This window comes from Monodelphis domestica, chromosome 2 (assembly GCF_027887165.1).
Source record: "Monodelphis domestica isolate mMonDom1 chromosome 2, mMonDom1.pri, whole genome shotgun sequence".
Classification (NCBI taxonomy): domain Eukaryota; kingdom Metazoa; phylum Chordata; class Mammalia; order Didelphimorphia; family Didelphidae; genus Monodelphis; species Monodelphis domestica.
In genome coordinates this window covers 542133980-542147841 of record NC_077228.1, presented here as the reverse complement: position 1 = coordinate 542147841, position 13862 = coordinate 542133980, and the positions used below count along the sequence as shown (strand labels likewise).

Below are 13862 nucleotides of genomic sequence, written 5' to 3'. Positions count from 1 at the left end.
GGCAGCAGCCCGAAGGGGGGGTCACGGGGGAGGGGCCGTCAGAAATACAATTCTGACACCGGCCTTCGGGAGAGGGACGAGAGCAGAGGCGCCTGCCAGCCTGTGCCAGCCCCCCTCGGCCCTCCCTCGGAGGCTCTCTCTGCCCCAGTGCTGGCTTCGGGCTCGTGCGGGTGGCAGGATCAGGGGCTCCGAAAGGCCCTTTGCCTGCGGGCCTGACTCGCCCTGCCCCGGGCTCCCCACTGTGGAGGGAGGAAGCTCGCAGGCCTCTGCCCTGCCCGGGGCTTAGCCACGTCGGGCCTCTGCTCGCAGGCGTCTCCTCTCGGGGCCCGCGGGCCGCCTCCATCGGGGAGACGAGTGAGCAGCTGCTGAAGGGTGGGGGGAGGCCGGGGCCAGGCGCGGGAGGGACTCGGGAGGCCGCCGCTGCCAGGGAGCAGCCGCAGCCCTTCGTCCTGGGCCACACGGCCGGCCTCCAGACCCTCGTCCTCTGCCGCGCCGGCTCGGGCTCTAATGCTTTGTGGGGCGGCTGGGGGAGGAGGGGGAGGCCGCGCACCCCTCTGGGCCGCCCAAGCGAAGCCTCTGTCGAGGTGTGGGAAGCGGGGGACCCGGAGTTTCAGGAAGGCTTTCTGGGCCGCTCGCCTCGACCAGACGTCCCCTGCCCCTTCCGTGTTCCCGAGATGGGCCGTCCTTGGTCCTGCCGGCGAAGGGGGCCCTTTGGGGAGCCTCCCCCGGGGCTCCCCGGCCGCCTCTCCCCTCCCCCGTGAGTGCTGCCTCCCATGGCTGGCTGAGCGGGCTGCGGCCGCATTTCTCGTCTTTCTTTCCCCGCGCAGATCGCCATCCTGCGCCTCCCGACGTGACCACCGGCCTGGTGGAGCCGCCGCCCCCGGAGCGCCCCCAGCTCGCCTCCGTGAGGGGGCTCCCCCGGGGCTGCAGCAGCAGCCTGCTGGACACGGCCGACGGTAAGGGCCCCCCTGGGCCGCTGTGGAGGGCGCGGGGAGCGCCGGGGGGCCTCCGGCGGGCGTCGGCCAGCTCCGAGGGGCCCCTCCCGGGATGGGGCTGCGGGTCTCGCGGGTCTCGGGTCAAGCCTGGTTCTGGTCCTCGTTGGGCCCGAACTAGGCCGACCCCGGGCTTCTTGGCTTGGCAGGCGTCCCGGCGCACAGCCGGGTGTCTTCGAAGATCCAGCAGCTTCTGAACACCCTCAAGAGACCGAAGCGGCCCCCCCTTGAAGGAGTTCTTTGTGGATGACTTCGAAGAGCTGCTGGAAGGTACGGGCGGGTGGGGCGGCCCCGCCTCTGGACTCCTCCCACCCTGGGGGGCGTGTCCGGGGGGCGGGAGCTGTGGGGGCCCAAAGAGGGCCGACCTGGGCCGGGGCTCCCCTGGGGGGCTCCGAGGCCACCCCACGAAGCCGGCCCTCGTCTTTGCAGTCCACCAGCCGGACCCCAACCAGCCCAAGCCGGAGGGGAGCCAGATGACGGTGCTGCGAGGGGAGCCTTTAGACGTGGCCCCCGACGGGCCGCCGTCCCTGCTGGCGGCCCTGCAGCGCTGGGGCACCGCCCAGCCCAAAGCCCCGTGCCTCACGGCCCTGGACACCACCGGCAAGGCCGTCTACACCCTGACCTACGGTGAGTGCGGCCTCCGTCCGGGCCATCGGGCTGCCCGAAGACCCCCCCATTTGACAGGGGGAGGCGGCGTGCCTCTGAGGGCAGACTCGAACTCGCGTCTTCCCGACTCCGGGCCCAGCCCGCCCCCGCCCACTGCCCATCTATCGCATGGGGCGTCCTTTGGCCTCCGTGCCAGCGCTGTGTGGGTGAGCGCACGACGGATGGCTGGTTGGCACCTGCTGCGCTCCCAGTGAAGAGAGCAGCGAGCGCTCGCCCCTCCCCCCCCCCATTCAAAAGCCATCCGGCTTCTTTATTCGGGCTGGATGGGCTCCCTGGCCGTCCCTGGTCCTCCTTGGCCCTCCCTGACCCTCCCCGGCCCTCCCCGGTGTGACAAGGAAATCACTTTAAAAGACTGATATATATTAATTTAAGGTCGCCAAGGAATTCAGCTATGTAATTCCTAAATGAAAACTCAAGTCAGCCGTCAACCTTTTATAGAGTTTAATTACAAACAGGAGGAAGAAAGGAATTAGAGATAGAGAGAGAGAGGGAGAGAGAAAGGGGAGAGAAGGGAATAGGGCTTAAATACCCCTTCTGTTTAGGCTGGGCCAAAAGGCCCAATCCCTTAGATAGCTGGGGCAAAGAAAAGAGATCAGTCCCTATTACTCACATGACCAAAATGGAGAAACAGTCTCAGGGGCCCCCACCTTCAGCTTCCCTCAGAGCAAGCTTCTCAGAGCACACTCCAACCACTCCGACAAAAAACTCCTCCACCACTCCGAGCCAAACTTCTCCAAAAAACCCCTGAGTCTTCAGACCCCCTATCTTTAAGGAAACCATCCAAGTTCCCTCCCCTCAGTCCTCACATCTACCAATCACCTGTCCATCCTTTTCCCTGTGCCAATGGAGGCTCTAGCTTAACCCAGGACCGCCCAGAGGTCTCTGGCTTTGCACATGTCTGTTGAAGGTCATATTCTCAAATAATTAAATCTTTGATCCTTTGCTACAGCCCTTCCTAAATCCTGTTACCCTGAGTAGGGTAGAGATTGGAATAATTAAATTTTGATCTATGCTGCAGCCCTTCCTCAATCCTGTTAGGACTGAGTAGGGTGGAGATTGATTCCAAGTATCTCCATTGTATCAATTCTAAAATCAATCATGACTCAAAGAACTTCCTGTTCTATGCTTAAGCATAGGTCAAAGCCCTTTCCATTGTTCAGCAAAAGGTTTCTGTCCTAAAGTAATCTTAAGAAGGGAGGAGGAGGAACCTCCCATGCCAATGGGGTTCACATTCCAATAGAGTTCCCACTATCAATAGGAAATTTTCCAAGTATGAAATTTCCCAATGGTGAAATTTCCAACATTTATAAGTCTAAGAAATTTTGAGGTTTACACCGGCCCTCCTTGACCCTCCCGGCCCTGCCCCGCCCTGTGCTTGGTTCCAAGAGTAGCTCGTTTCCTCAGAAGGGCCCTTCCGGCCTGACTCACCACCGGGTTTTCCTAGAGGCCTCCCCTTCCTTGTGGCTTACGGCCGATGGGGGGTGCTAGAGAGGACAGGCCGGCCTCTTCTTGGATGCCATTTCCGCTGCAGAAACCTGATGTGTGTGTGTATGTGTGTGTGTGTGTACATGAGTGTGTGTGCATACATGGGTATGTGTGTGCACATGGGCGTGCACATGCACATGTGTGTGTGCATGCACATGTGCGAGTGTGCATGGGTGTGTGCATGTGTGCACATGGGTGTGTACATGGGCGTGAGTGTGTGTACATGAGTGTGTGCATGCGTGTGCACACATATGCACATGTACGTGCATGGATGCACACGTGTTCATGGGGTGTGCATGTGCACACGTGCGAGCATGCATGCGTGTGCATGTGTGTGCACACGTGTACGCATGGGTTGTGCACGTGTGTGCGCATGTGTATGGGTGTGTGCATATGTATGGGTGTGTGCATGGGTGTGTGTGTGTGTGTGTGTGTCCGTCCCCAGGCCCCTCCCTTTGGGCTGACCCTGGTCGCGGGTGCTCTGTGTCCCAGGCAAGCTGTGGAGCCGCAGCGTGAAGCTGGCCTACACCCTCCTGCACAAGCTCCCCAGTAAGAGTGAGCCCCTGCTGAGGCCGGGAGACCGGGTAAGTGGCCCCCCCAGACCCCTCCTGTTTGAGGGAACGAGAGGCCTCGGAGCCTTCCCGATGCCGGCAGAAGGGGGCTCTCCCGACGTGGCAGGCAGGCTGAGCCACGTGAGCGACTCCCCCCGCCCCCACTGTGGGCCGCTGGGACACTCGGTCCGGGGGGCGTCCTCTGGGCGGCCTGTGAGAAACAAGCGAGCCTCAGGCTGCCCGCCGTTGCTCCCCCGCAGGTGGCGCTCGTGTTCCCCAACAGCGACCCCGTGATGTTCATGGTGGCCTTCTACGGGTGCCTCCTGGCCGAGCTCATCCCTGTGCCCATAGAGGTCCCGCTGACCAGGAAGGTAGCTGACGCGGCTCCCCTCCCGGCCTCTCCCCGCCCCCTTGGGCCTCGCCCTGGGAGCCCCCTGGGGGGGCTCCCCAAGGGAGCGGGAGGGGCAGAGCCTGTTGGGGCTGTGGGAGGCTGTGGGGACTGTGGGAGGATGGGGGGCTGTGGGGGACTGTGGGAGGATGGGGGGCTGTGGGGGACTGTGGGGGGCTGTGGGGACTGTGGGAGGATGGGGGGCTGTGGGGGGCTGCAGGGGACTGTGGGAGGATGGGGGGCTGTGGGGGCTCTGGGGGCTGTGTCCTCCCTCACCAAAGCCTTTCTGGGGCCCAGGAGGCGTCCGTCCCCCAGCGGCCCTCCCTCTCTTGGCCCGACCAGCCTGCCTGTTCCGGGGCTGTGCCAGTGGCCGGGGATCCCGAGGTGTGAGCGGGCCGCGGGCCGATCCCCGCCAGCTGCACTCGTCCCTCCCTCGGGCCCTTCCTCTCCTCTCGGTTGGCCGGCTGGGGGCACAACGATGTCCTCGTTGGCCCGGGAGCTGGGGGGATGGGGGGGCTGGCTCTGATGCCCGCTTCACCCCTAGTCCTGGCCCCTCCCCCTGTCATTCCCGCCGTCTGTGCGCTCCCTCCCCCATCGTTCAGGGCTTCTATTTGCCGCCTGGCCCTTCTGCCACTCTCCGCTGCTTTCCCGGCTGCGCCCTCCGCCGCCCTTTGAGGACCGCCTTCTGCCCCAGCTGGCACGAGGGGTGCAGGGCAGTGGTGGGGCCCGCTGGCGCGGCGTCTCTGACCCCCGTGGGGGCCCCCCTCGGCCTCCTGTTGGGCTCCTCCTCTGAGGCGCAGCTTTTCGGGCTCCCCTTGCTTTGGTGGCCGTCCTGGGCCTCCCACGGGGGACCCCGAGCCCCGTCTCTCCCGTTGGGGGGGCCGGGGCCGACTCCCCAAAGCCAGCGGCGGGTGGGCGGCTCAGGGCGCTCCTCTGTATTTCGCAGGACGCGGGCAGCCAGCAGATCGGCTTCCTCCTGGGCAGCTGCGGAGTGGCGCTGGCGCTGACCACGGACGCGTGCCAGAAGGGGCTGCCCAAGGCCCCGACGGGGGAGGTGGCCACGTTCAAAGGCACGGCCAAAGCTGGGGTGCCCGTCGTCCCCCCGAGCCCTCCGGGCGCCGTCGGGGCGAGCGCCGCGTCCCATCGCCCGCTCTCTGCTTCTCCCCAGGCTGGCCTCGCCTCGTCTGGTTCGTGATCGACGGGAAGCACCTGGGAAAGCCGTCCCGGGACTGGCAGCCCCCCGTGCGCGACGCGGGGGCCGAGACCGCCTACATCGAGGTGAGGCGCTTCGGGGGCGCCGCGGGCGGGCGGGCGGCGTTGCGACGGGGCCTCGTGCCGCGCGCGGCGCCTGACGCGGCCTTCCCGGCGCTCTTCTCCAGTACAAGACGAGCAAGGAAGACAGCACGGTGGGCATCACCGTGTCCCACGCGTCCGTGTTGGCCCAGTGCCGGGCCCTGACCCAGGCCTGCGCGTACTCGGAAGGTAAGTGCGCGCTCGGGGCCGCGGCCCCCTCTGTGTGGGCTCCCCGCAGGCTGGGCACCCCGGAGAGGGCCCCGCGCAGCGCCTCGTGTGGGCCAGGCCCCAGAGAAGCCGAGGGGCGCCGTGAGGGGCCGCCGGCGCCCAGGAAAGGCTCGGCCCGCGCGGCCAGAAGAAGAGCGCGCAGAGGCCGCTTTCCTGGGGGACCAAAGGCGCCCGCCCAGCCAGGGCTCGGCTCGGACGGCTGCCGGGGAGCGTCCGCTTTCCTGCGGCCGAGGGTGCCCAGGCCGGGGCGCCGGCGGCTCCTGGAGAGGGCCCGGCCCGAGGGCAGTCCCCGGGGTGCCCGCACCTCATCGCCCCTCTCCGGGCGAGCTTCCTGACATGCAGAGAGGACTTCCCCAGGGCCGCTGCGGAGAAGCCGCCCGCCTGGGGCCTCTGGGCCACTCGAGGGGGCCGGCAAGGCGGCACGGTCGGGGCCCGGACACGTGACTCCCCAGGCGGCCCCCAATTCGGATCTTGCCTCCCTGCTGCCTCCTCCCCAGCCCTCTCCCAGGGGCTTGGGAGGACAGGGGAGACGGTCGCCACGTGCTGGGTGCAGTGGAAACGCCCGCAGTCGACGGGGATCAGAGGCGGCCCCCGTGGCCCCCGCCTGCTCAGAGCCGCCTCCTCCGGCGGGGGCTCCCCTAGACGGAGCCTGGCTTCCGCTGGCTCACGGCTGCGGACCATCTTGCCTGCCTCGGGTCGGCTCCCCAGGAGGACGGCGGCCCTCGGGGCTCTGTCTCTGCCCTCGAGGCCAGAATGGCCCAGGGCCCGGCCAGGCTGGATTCTCCCACAAGGCTGTGGGCCGCTGCTTCCGTCAGAAGTCGGGGGCGTCCGGGGGAGCCGCAATGAGGAAGCTCGGCGTTCGGGCTCGGCCAGTCACGGGCTCTTGGCGCTCTGTTCGCTTTCAGCGGAGACTTTGACCAACGTCTTGGACTTCAAAAGGGACGCCGGCCTGTGGCACGGAGTGTTAACCGTGAGTGTTGCCCTTGTGCCCTCCTCTGGTGGGGAGGGGGCTGTGCGCGGGGCGCGGCTTCTCGGCCTCGTCCGGCCGCTGACGTGGGCCGCTCTGCCTTTTCAGAGCGTCCTCAACCGAATGCACGTCGTCAGCATTCCTTACGCCCTCATGAAAGTGAACCCCCTTTCGTGGATACAGAAGGTGTGCTCCTACAAAGGTAATTCCGCCCCTTTGGGGTTCACGCCTTCAGACCGTCTGAAAAATAAGCCAAGCGCCGGACGCGAGAGCCCGGGGTGGCCGGCCCGATCTCCCCATGCCCAGCAGAGCCGGGGGCCTGTGTGTGAGCACGTGGGTGTGCCTGCGTGTGCACACACGCCCGTGATTCACATTCACGTGGTCGCTGACCCCTCTCTCGTCCGTGGCAGCGCGGGTGGCGTTGGTGAAATCCCGAGACATGCACTGGTCCCTCCTGGCGCAGCGAGACCAGAGAGACGTCAGCTTGAGCTCCCTGCGGATGCTGATTGTGGCCGACGGGGCCAATCCGTGTAAGTAGAGGGGAAGGCGACGGGAGAGGAAGCCCCTGTCTGAGCTTGCCCATCCTGGGCTGCCTTCCGCAGCCTTTCTGCGTGAGCAGCGAGCCTTTGGCGCCCGAGGCTCGCTGCTGAGCGTAAGCAGACGGACGCGGCAAGCTCGTTTGTCGGTCCTTGCTGTTCTGTCGTCGTCGGTGTGGAAGGTTCCAGCTCCTCGTTTCCTTGGCATGTCCCAAAGAGCTGAATTTGGTGGTTATCTGGTGAGCTCTTTCAGTCTAGGAAGAAAATGGGCTTTTTTGTGCCTGGTGCCAAGAATGGAGTCGGCGAGTCATCAGATACTTAGGAAGGGCCTTCTGTGTGCCAGGCACTGTGCTAATAGCTGGGGCTACAGAGAAAGGCAAAAGAGGGGCCTTGCCTTTGGGGAGTTCTCTGTCTAATGGGGGAGACAACGTGCAAACAGCTATGGATAAACAAGCTATAACAGTAGGGGATAAACAGGAAATAGTTGACCCACTTATTCTTTAGAATTAGGTTATTTAGTTTTCAACAAATTTTTAATCTGTCTTTCCATGACCTTTTATTAAATGTAATTCTTACTGCTTTATACTCTGAAAAGGGTGCATTTTATTTCTGCTTTTCTGCATTTGGCTGTGAGGTTTTTGAGCCCTAATACAGCGTCGGATTTTGTAGAGGTGCCATCTACTACTGAGAAACAGGTATAGTCCTTTCTATTCCCATTCACTTTCCTCCCGGGCTCTATCTACCTCACTTTTCCAACATTCCGTTCTCTTCCTTAGCTTCTTTCTGGTTTACTTTTTGGCTAGCTTCGTCTAGTCCCGAGAGGGGAAAGTCGAAGGTTTAGTACTGACGTGACGTCGCGGTCTGTGGTCCCTTTCATCAGGATGTCGTTTCCTTCCTTCTCTCTTTTCACGAGATTTGCTTTTGCTCCAGCTTTGTATGTGGCTCCCTTGCTTTTGTGACGTAAGATGAAGCGCAGTCGATGCGGCTGCCGCCCCTGCCTTTCCTCTGGGGGTGTCTGCCATGGTGGGCACAGTGTAAGGCTCTGGCACTGGTCCATTCTGCTGCCTGCTTCCTGGGTGGGTGAGGTCGTGCCATTCCCATTCCCAGCTATGAGAAGTAACCGCCAGCCTGCTTTTGGCCCGTGTCTTCTCTCTCTTCTGCCTTTCCTGTGGGGCAAACAGCAACCAGTCAACAGAGAGAAGACACTAGAAGGAAGAGGGGATGGGGAAGGCGGGACTTTAGGGAGGGCAGGAAGCGGAGGAGCGAGAGTTCTCCGGGCGTAGAGGACAGCCGAGAGAGCACCAGAGCGCCGAGAGATGCAGGGTCTCGGTGGCCCAGCCGGGAGACCGAGTCGGAAGAAGACCGGAAAGAGAGGAACTGGCTTAGGAAGGGCTGTGAGGCCGGCTGAGTGTTGTGACTTGGATCCTGGAGGCCATAGGGAGCCCCTGGAGGGGCCTGAGCTTTAGGAAGATCACTGGGGGCGGAGAGACTAGAAGCAGGTGACTCCGCAGCCCCAAGTGCGAGGGGATGTGGGCCCACGCTAGGCGAGCAGGGGGCGGAGGCAGGAGGTGGCATTTGTAAGGGGGAAAAGGGGTTACTTTTTAAAGGGTTGCGTTTGATTTATGAGTTTGTTCCCCGGGAATCCAATGAACTCCAAAGAGATTTCACTTACAATTTCATCACAAAACGCAGAAAGAGTGAAGGAAGACATCAGAGGGAGGAGCAGGCAAGCCCGCGTAAACACTGAGGAATTTCCTCGTGGCCCGGCTCAAAAGCAGGCCTGGGGGAGGCGCTCCTTAGCTGGCCTCGGCAGAGCCGGGGCCTGGGGACGGCTCGCCTTGGGCCGGCCTCTTCAGGAAGTCCAGGAAAGAGCCAGCTTTTTCACTGGCCGCATCCTCGGGCCCTCTTCAGAGAATCGCCTCCAGCAGAAGGGGAGGCCAGGTGGAACTCGGCTCCCAGAAGTCCCCCGACTCTCTTAAAGGCACTTCCTGTGCGTCACTTCCTGTGCTTCCCCAATTCCACGCCGGCCAATCCCAGCGACGCTCACTCGAGGACCGCCCACAAGGCCCTCCGACCTCCTGGGGATCAGGTCGAAGCGGGCAGCCCTTCACACTCGGCTCCAAGTGCCTGTTTGGGTTCAACTGCGCTCGGGAGAGCCACCTGAGTGCTGCCAAGTGCGGTCCTCACAGACTCCGGAGAGGCTGCAGGGAGGGATTTTCTACAGAAGAGCGACAAGGGCCAGGCGAGGAGGCCCCAGTGACGTGCCCAGGATCACAGGGCGAGGAGGCGTCGCGTCGGAGGCCAGCTCGGAGGCCAGGGCCTCCCGTCCGCAGGCCTGGTGCTCTGCCCAGGCTGGAATTGGGGGCCCACGCGGTCCGCCTGCCAGACGTCCACCGGAGATGCCCAGCCGCCTTCGTTCCCCTTCCCGCCTCGCCGCCGCGGGGCGCCCTTGTCAGGGAATCTGCCTCCGCCTCACTCCCTCGCGGCAGCCTCCGGGGGAGGACTTGGGGTTCTCGTCTGTCTCGGCGTCCTTCGTCCTGGCCCCGTCCTGGCCGAGAGCAGGAAGGGGGGACAGCCCCAGCGGCGTTGGCCCGAGACAAGAAGAAGCCTGCGTGGAGGGCAGGAGGAGGAACCGGGGACGCCGGGCACAGCCGGTGTGAGCGGGAGGCCGGCCGGCCGGGGGGAGGGCCTGGGCATCGGGAGGGCCGGCGGGCCTCGTCCTTCCTGGGCTTTGGGGTGAGCGGCGAAGGAGGAGCTGGGGGGGAGCTCTGGAGCCTTTGATTTGGGGGTGACGCCGAGCTGGAGCCCTCGCCTTGGACGACGTGGACAGACGGAGAAGGTCGCGGCCCCCTAGCGCTGGGGAAGGCTCCTGGGGCCCCGCGTGCAGGCGGGACAAAAGAGGCCTCAGGCCTCCCCGCACCGGCCGCCCTCCCGACCGTCGGCCCCTCGTCCACTGTGTCCGGCCAGCGAGGATGGGGGCCACCGCCAGGCCGCCCGCCGCCTCTCCTCCTCGGCCTCCTGCCCCCTCCCAGGATCGGGCGGCTCCGCTCCCGGGGGGGCTCTCCCGCCAGCCGTGGCCGTTCCGGGCGAGCCCGAGCGTCTCCGGGAAGCCCTTGGGCCTCCCCGGGGTCACTCGGGTCCTGTTCTTCCTCCCTCAGGGTCAGTGTCTTCCTGTGACGCCTTCCTCAATGTCTTTCAGTCCAGAGGCTTGAGAGCCGACGTCATCTGCCCCTGCGCCAGCTCCTCCGAGGCCCTCACCGTCGCCATCCGCAGGTACCTCCCGGGCCGGGCGGGCGGGCGCAGCGGCCGGCCCTCGGCTCTGAGCCAGGATGGACGGGCCTGCTGGGGAGGCTCTCCCGGCCGGCCGGGCTCACGAAGCCCTCGCTCTGCCCGAGGCGCCCCCGAGCTCCCGGGGCCTCCCCTCCGCTCGCGCGATGCTGGCTGGCGGGGGAGGAGCTGGGAGCGGCGTGGCGGCCGGCCTTCCGGGCGGGCCTCGGACCTGGGCGAGCGTGTCCGCTGGGCTTCTGGCCTGGCCCAGGAGCGGCCCCGCCCTCCGCCCTCGGACACTTCCCAGCCTCGCTGTCCGGCCTGTGTCCCGGGCCGAGGAGAGCCTGCCTCCGCCTTTGTCTTGCAGGCCCCCCGACTCGGGCGGCCCTCCCCCGGGCAAAGCCGTGCTGTCCATGAGCGGCCTCAGCTACGGCGTGATCCGGGTGGACACGGAAGAAAAGCTGTCCGTCCTGACGGTCCAGGACGTCGGCCAGGTCATGCCGGGAGGTGAGCGGGGCGAAGGCGGCGCCTCTCCAGAAGAGCTTTTCTTGGCTGAGACAGAATCTGGCCTCCGACCTCCCCGTCTGGGCCTCTGACGGCCTCCCCCGGCCACGGTCAGGGCTGAGAGACGCCCGGCCGGCGTGGGGACAGGCCGCTCCGGAGCCCCCTCCCAGAGGCCTGCAGCCTCACGGGCCGCCGCTGACCCTCGGGCTTCTCCGGAGCAAAGTCCGGCGGTCCTGGGCCCTTGACCCCTGCTCCTGGAGGCCGGAGACGGAGCTCCTTGAAGCGGGCGCTTCCCGCAGTCTTCTCTTCCGCGGCCCCCACTTCCCTGCTGCCGGAGCCCCCGGAGCCCCGCCGGGACAGTCTGGCTAGCCAGAGGCTTCCTCGGGACGCGGCCCTTCGTGTGCCGGCCAAGAGGCCCGTCCTGGCGGGCGGCTGGGGCTGACCCCTGCCCGTCGGCCGCTTGTTCCAGCGTCCACCCAATCCAAAGCCCCTTCTTTCTGCCCGCCGCCGCCCCCGGGGGCCAGCTGGCGAGCCCCCTTGTCTAACCGGGGGACCCTCCCTCAGACGGCGGATGGCCAGAGCGCTTCTGCCCTGCCCTCGGGGGGCTTCGGCCTGCTTTGGGCCCGGCAGACGCCGAAGGTCCCCCGATCCTTGCGGTCGGCGATTCGGGCTGGAGCGCGGCCGGAGGGAGCCCTGGCTTTGGCCCCAGATGCGCCCCGGGGGCTCCGGGAGGGCCCGTCCCCGGGTCCCCAGCTCATCGTGGCCCAGCACCCGCCTCGGGACAGTGGACGGGGGCTGGACGGGCTCCCCGAGGGCAGGGTCACACTCGGGGTCTCTGCTTTTCAGCCAACGTGTGTGTGGTGAAGGTGGAAGGCACCCCTTACCTCTGCCGGACCGACGAGGTCGGAGAAGTGTGCGTCCGTTCTGGGGCGACCGGCACGGCCTACTACGGCCTGCTCGGCATCACCAAGAACGTGTTTGAGGTGGGCCCAGAGGCCCTGCCGGCCGCTCGCGCTTCCCGGGGGGGTCGGAGCCAGGGCCGGGGGGGCCAGGGCCGGCCGGCAGCTTCTCCTCCGCCAGACCGAGGGCCCGAGAGGCCCCACAGATGTGGCCAGGCTCTGCCATTCCCATGCTGGGGGCCCGTGGGCCCGGGCAGCGAGAGGGACCCCCGCCCCCTCAGGCCTTGGCAGGTGGGGAGCCCCACATTTGGCAGAAACCGGCTCCTTCTGCCCCTTCGTCCCTCCCTCCGGGGGAGCCTTCTCTGTCCTCCCAGACCCGCACCCCGAGCCGTGTTTCAGAGAAGGTGCCGAGACAGACAGGAAGGGGTGTCGCCCGGGGCCTCCTCCCTGCTGGGCCTGCTCTCGCCGGGGGCCTCGAGGAGTCCTGGGAAAGGCCTGGAGGAGGCGGCTTGGCCCACTTGTGGGCGGCAGGACCGGCCGGGGCTCCCAGGGAGAGCGCCTGGGCCGACCCGCTCCCCTCGTCTCTCTGCCAGACGATCCCGGTCACGGCGGGAGGCATGCCCATCTCTGACCAGCCCTTCACCAGGACGGGACTGCTGGGCTTCATCGGGCCAGTAAGTGCCCCCGGCCCGGCCCGGCTCTGCCCTCTGGCGCCCCTCCCTGCCCGGGCCCCGGCCAGAGCTTCCCTGTTCTTGACATGCTTCTCCCACCACAGGCACCGGGCCCCGCCCAGGAGTGCCCCCCCCATGGGCATCGGGCCCCGCCCAGGAGTGCCCTTCCTCCCCCATGGGCGCCGGGCCCCGCCCAGGAGTGCCCTTCCCCCCATGGGCGTCTGGCCCCGCCCAGGAGTGCCCTTCCCCCCCCCCCCACAGGCACCGGGCCCCGCCCAGGAGTGCCCCCCCCATGGGCGCCGGGCCCCGCCCAGGAGTGCCCCCCCCATGGGCGCCGGGCCCCGCCCAGGAGTGCCCTTCCCCTCCCTGGCACCCGAGCCCAGCCTCCTGGGGCGCCCCCTGCCCGTGGTAATTTGGGTTTTTTGTGTTGAGGACCAGCTGGTGTTCGTCGTGGGGAAGCTAGACGGGCTGATGGTGGTCGGCCTTCGCCGGCACAGCGCAGACGACGTGGTGGCCACCGCCCTGGCCGTGGAGCCCATGAAGTTTGTCTATAGAGGAAGGTGCTGAGCCGCGATGTCTGGGGGGAGGGGCGGAGGCCCGGGCGAGCTGCACTGCCCCCTCTCCGGCAGTCTAGCTAGACTCCGAGGAAGGAGCCTGGTGCCCCCGGGGGCCAGGCATGGCGGGAAGCCGCCCTCCTGGCTCCATCTCACCGATGCTCCCGGGGAGGTCGGGGGCAGCCGGGATGGCGGGCCTCCTGGAGGAGGCAGCCACGGGCTCAGCTCGGAGGGACACTTGGAGCTCTGAGAGCAGAGGGGCAGAAGGAGGGCCCGCCTGGCACAGGAGGTGGCGGGGGAGAGGCTGGAGGCAGGAGGAACAGTGAGCGAGCCACACGCCAGGAGGCCGGAGATAGCCTCGGGGCTTGGGGGTTTGGTCCTGGGGGTCGTGGGGGCCACGGACTGGCTTAGGAGGCGGGTGGAGGCGGGCCGGCCAGCGGGGGGCCTGTCGTGTCCCACGAGTGCCCGTGTGGGCAGAGGAGGGACGGAGCCGGCCGGCGAGGCCTAGCGAGAAGAGCGGGCGGGCCTGGGCGGTCCCATGGCCCGGCGCCCCGACCAGGGCTGAAGCTGCTTGGCGCGGGGGCCGGCCCGAGCTCCTCCTGCCCTTCGTTGCAGAATAGCCGTGTTCTCGGTGACGGTCCTGCACGACGACCGCATCGTGCTGGTGGCCGAGCAGCGCCCGGACGCGTCCGAGGAGGACAGCTTCCAGTGGATGAGCCGCGTCCTGCAGGTAGGCGGCTCCAGAGCCAGATGGACGAGCCGCGGCCCTCCGGGAAAGGGCCGAGCCCGGGGCCGGCCCGGCGGGGGCACGTGCCGAGTTCAGCGGGCGGCGGGTCTGGCACCCAAAGGCTGCCGCTCCGG

General features: G+C 66.6%; 1 protein-coding gene and 1 long non-coding RNA gene across 2 annotated transcripts in view; one reads left to right on the top strand and one right to left on the bottom strand.

Annotated features, from left to right (window-relative positions):
• Positions 1-511: 511 nt before the first annotated feature.
• DIP2A (disco interacting protein 2 homolog A) overlaps positions 512-13862 on the top strand; it is a gene marked incomplete at its 5' end in the record, with an annotated part of 34718 nt that continues 21367 nt past the window's right edge. Inside the window, 18 exon segments of the mRNA XM_056814793.1 lie at positions 512-956; positions 1142-1212; positions 1214-1262; positions 1422-1619; positions 3636-3727; positions 3955-4065; positions 5029-5152; positions 5251-5360; positions 5462-5564; positions 6509-6573; positions 6679-6772; positions 6981-7100; positions 10265-10379; positions 10741-10880; positions 11724-11860; positions 12370-12450; positions 12880-13007; positions 13617-13731. Of these exon segments, the coding sequence (XP_056670771.1) occupies positions 512-956; positions 1142-1212; positions 1214-1262; positions 1422-1619; positions 3636-3727; positions 3955-4065; positions 5029-5152; positions 5251-5360; positions 5462-5564; positions 6509-6573; positions 6679-6772; positions 6981-7100; positions 10265-10379; positions 10741-10880; positions 11724-11860; positions 12370-12450; positions 12880-13007; positions 13617-13731 (2298 nt within the window).
• On the bottom strand, positions 7646-9085 carry LOC130457585 (uncharacterized). Its single transcript, XR_008916909.1, has 2 exons — positions 8779-9085; positions 7646-8272 (listed from the first exon to the last, which is right to left on the bottom strand). It is a non-coding gene; the product is annotated as an uncharacterized LOC130457585 (long non-coding RNA).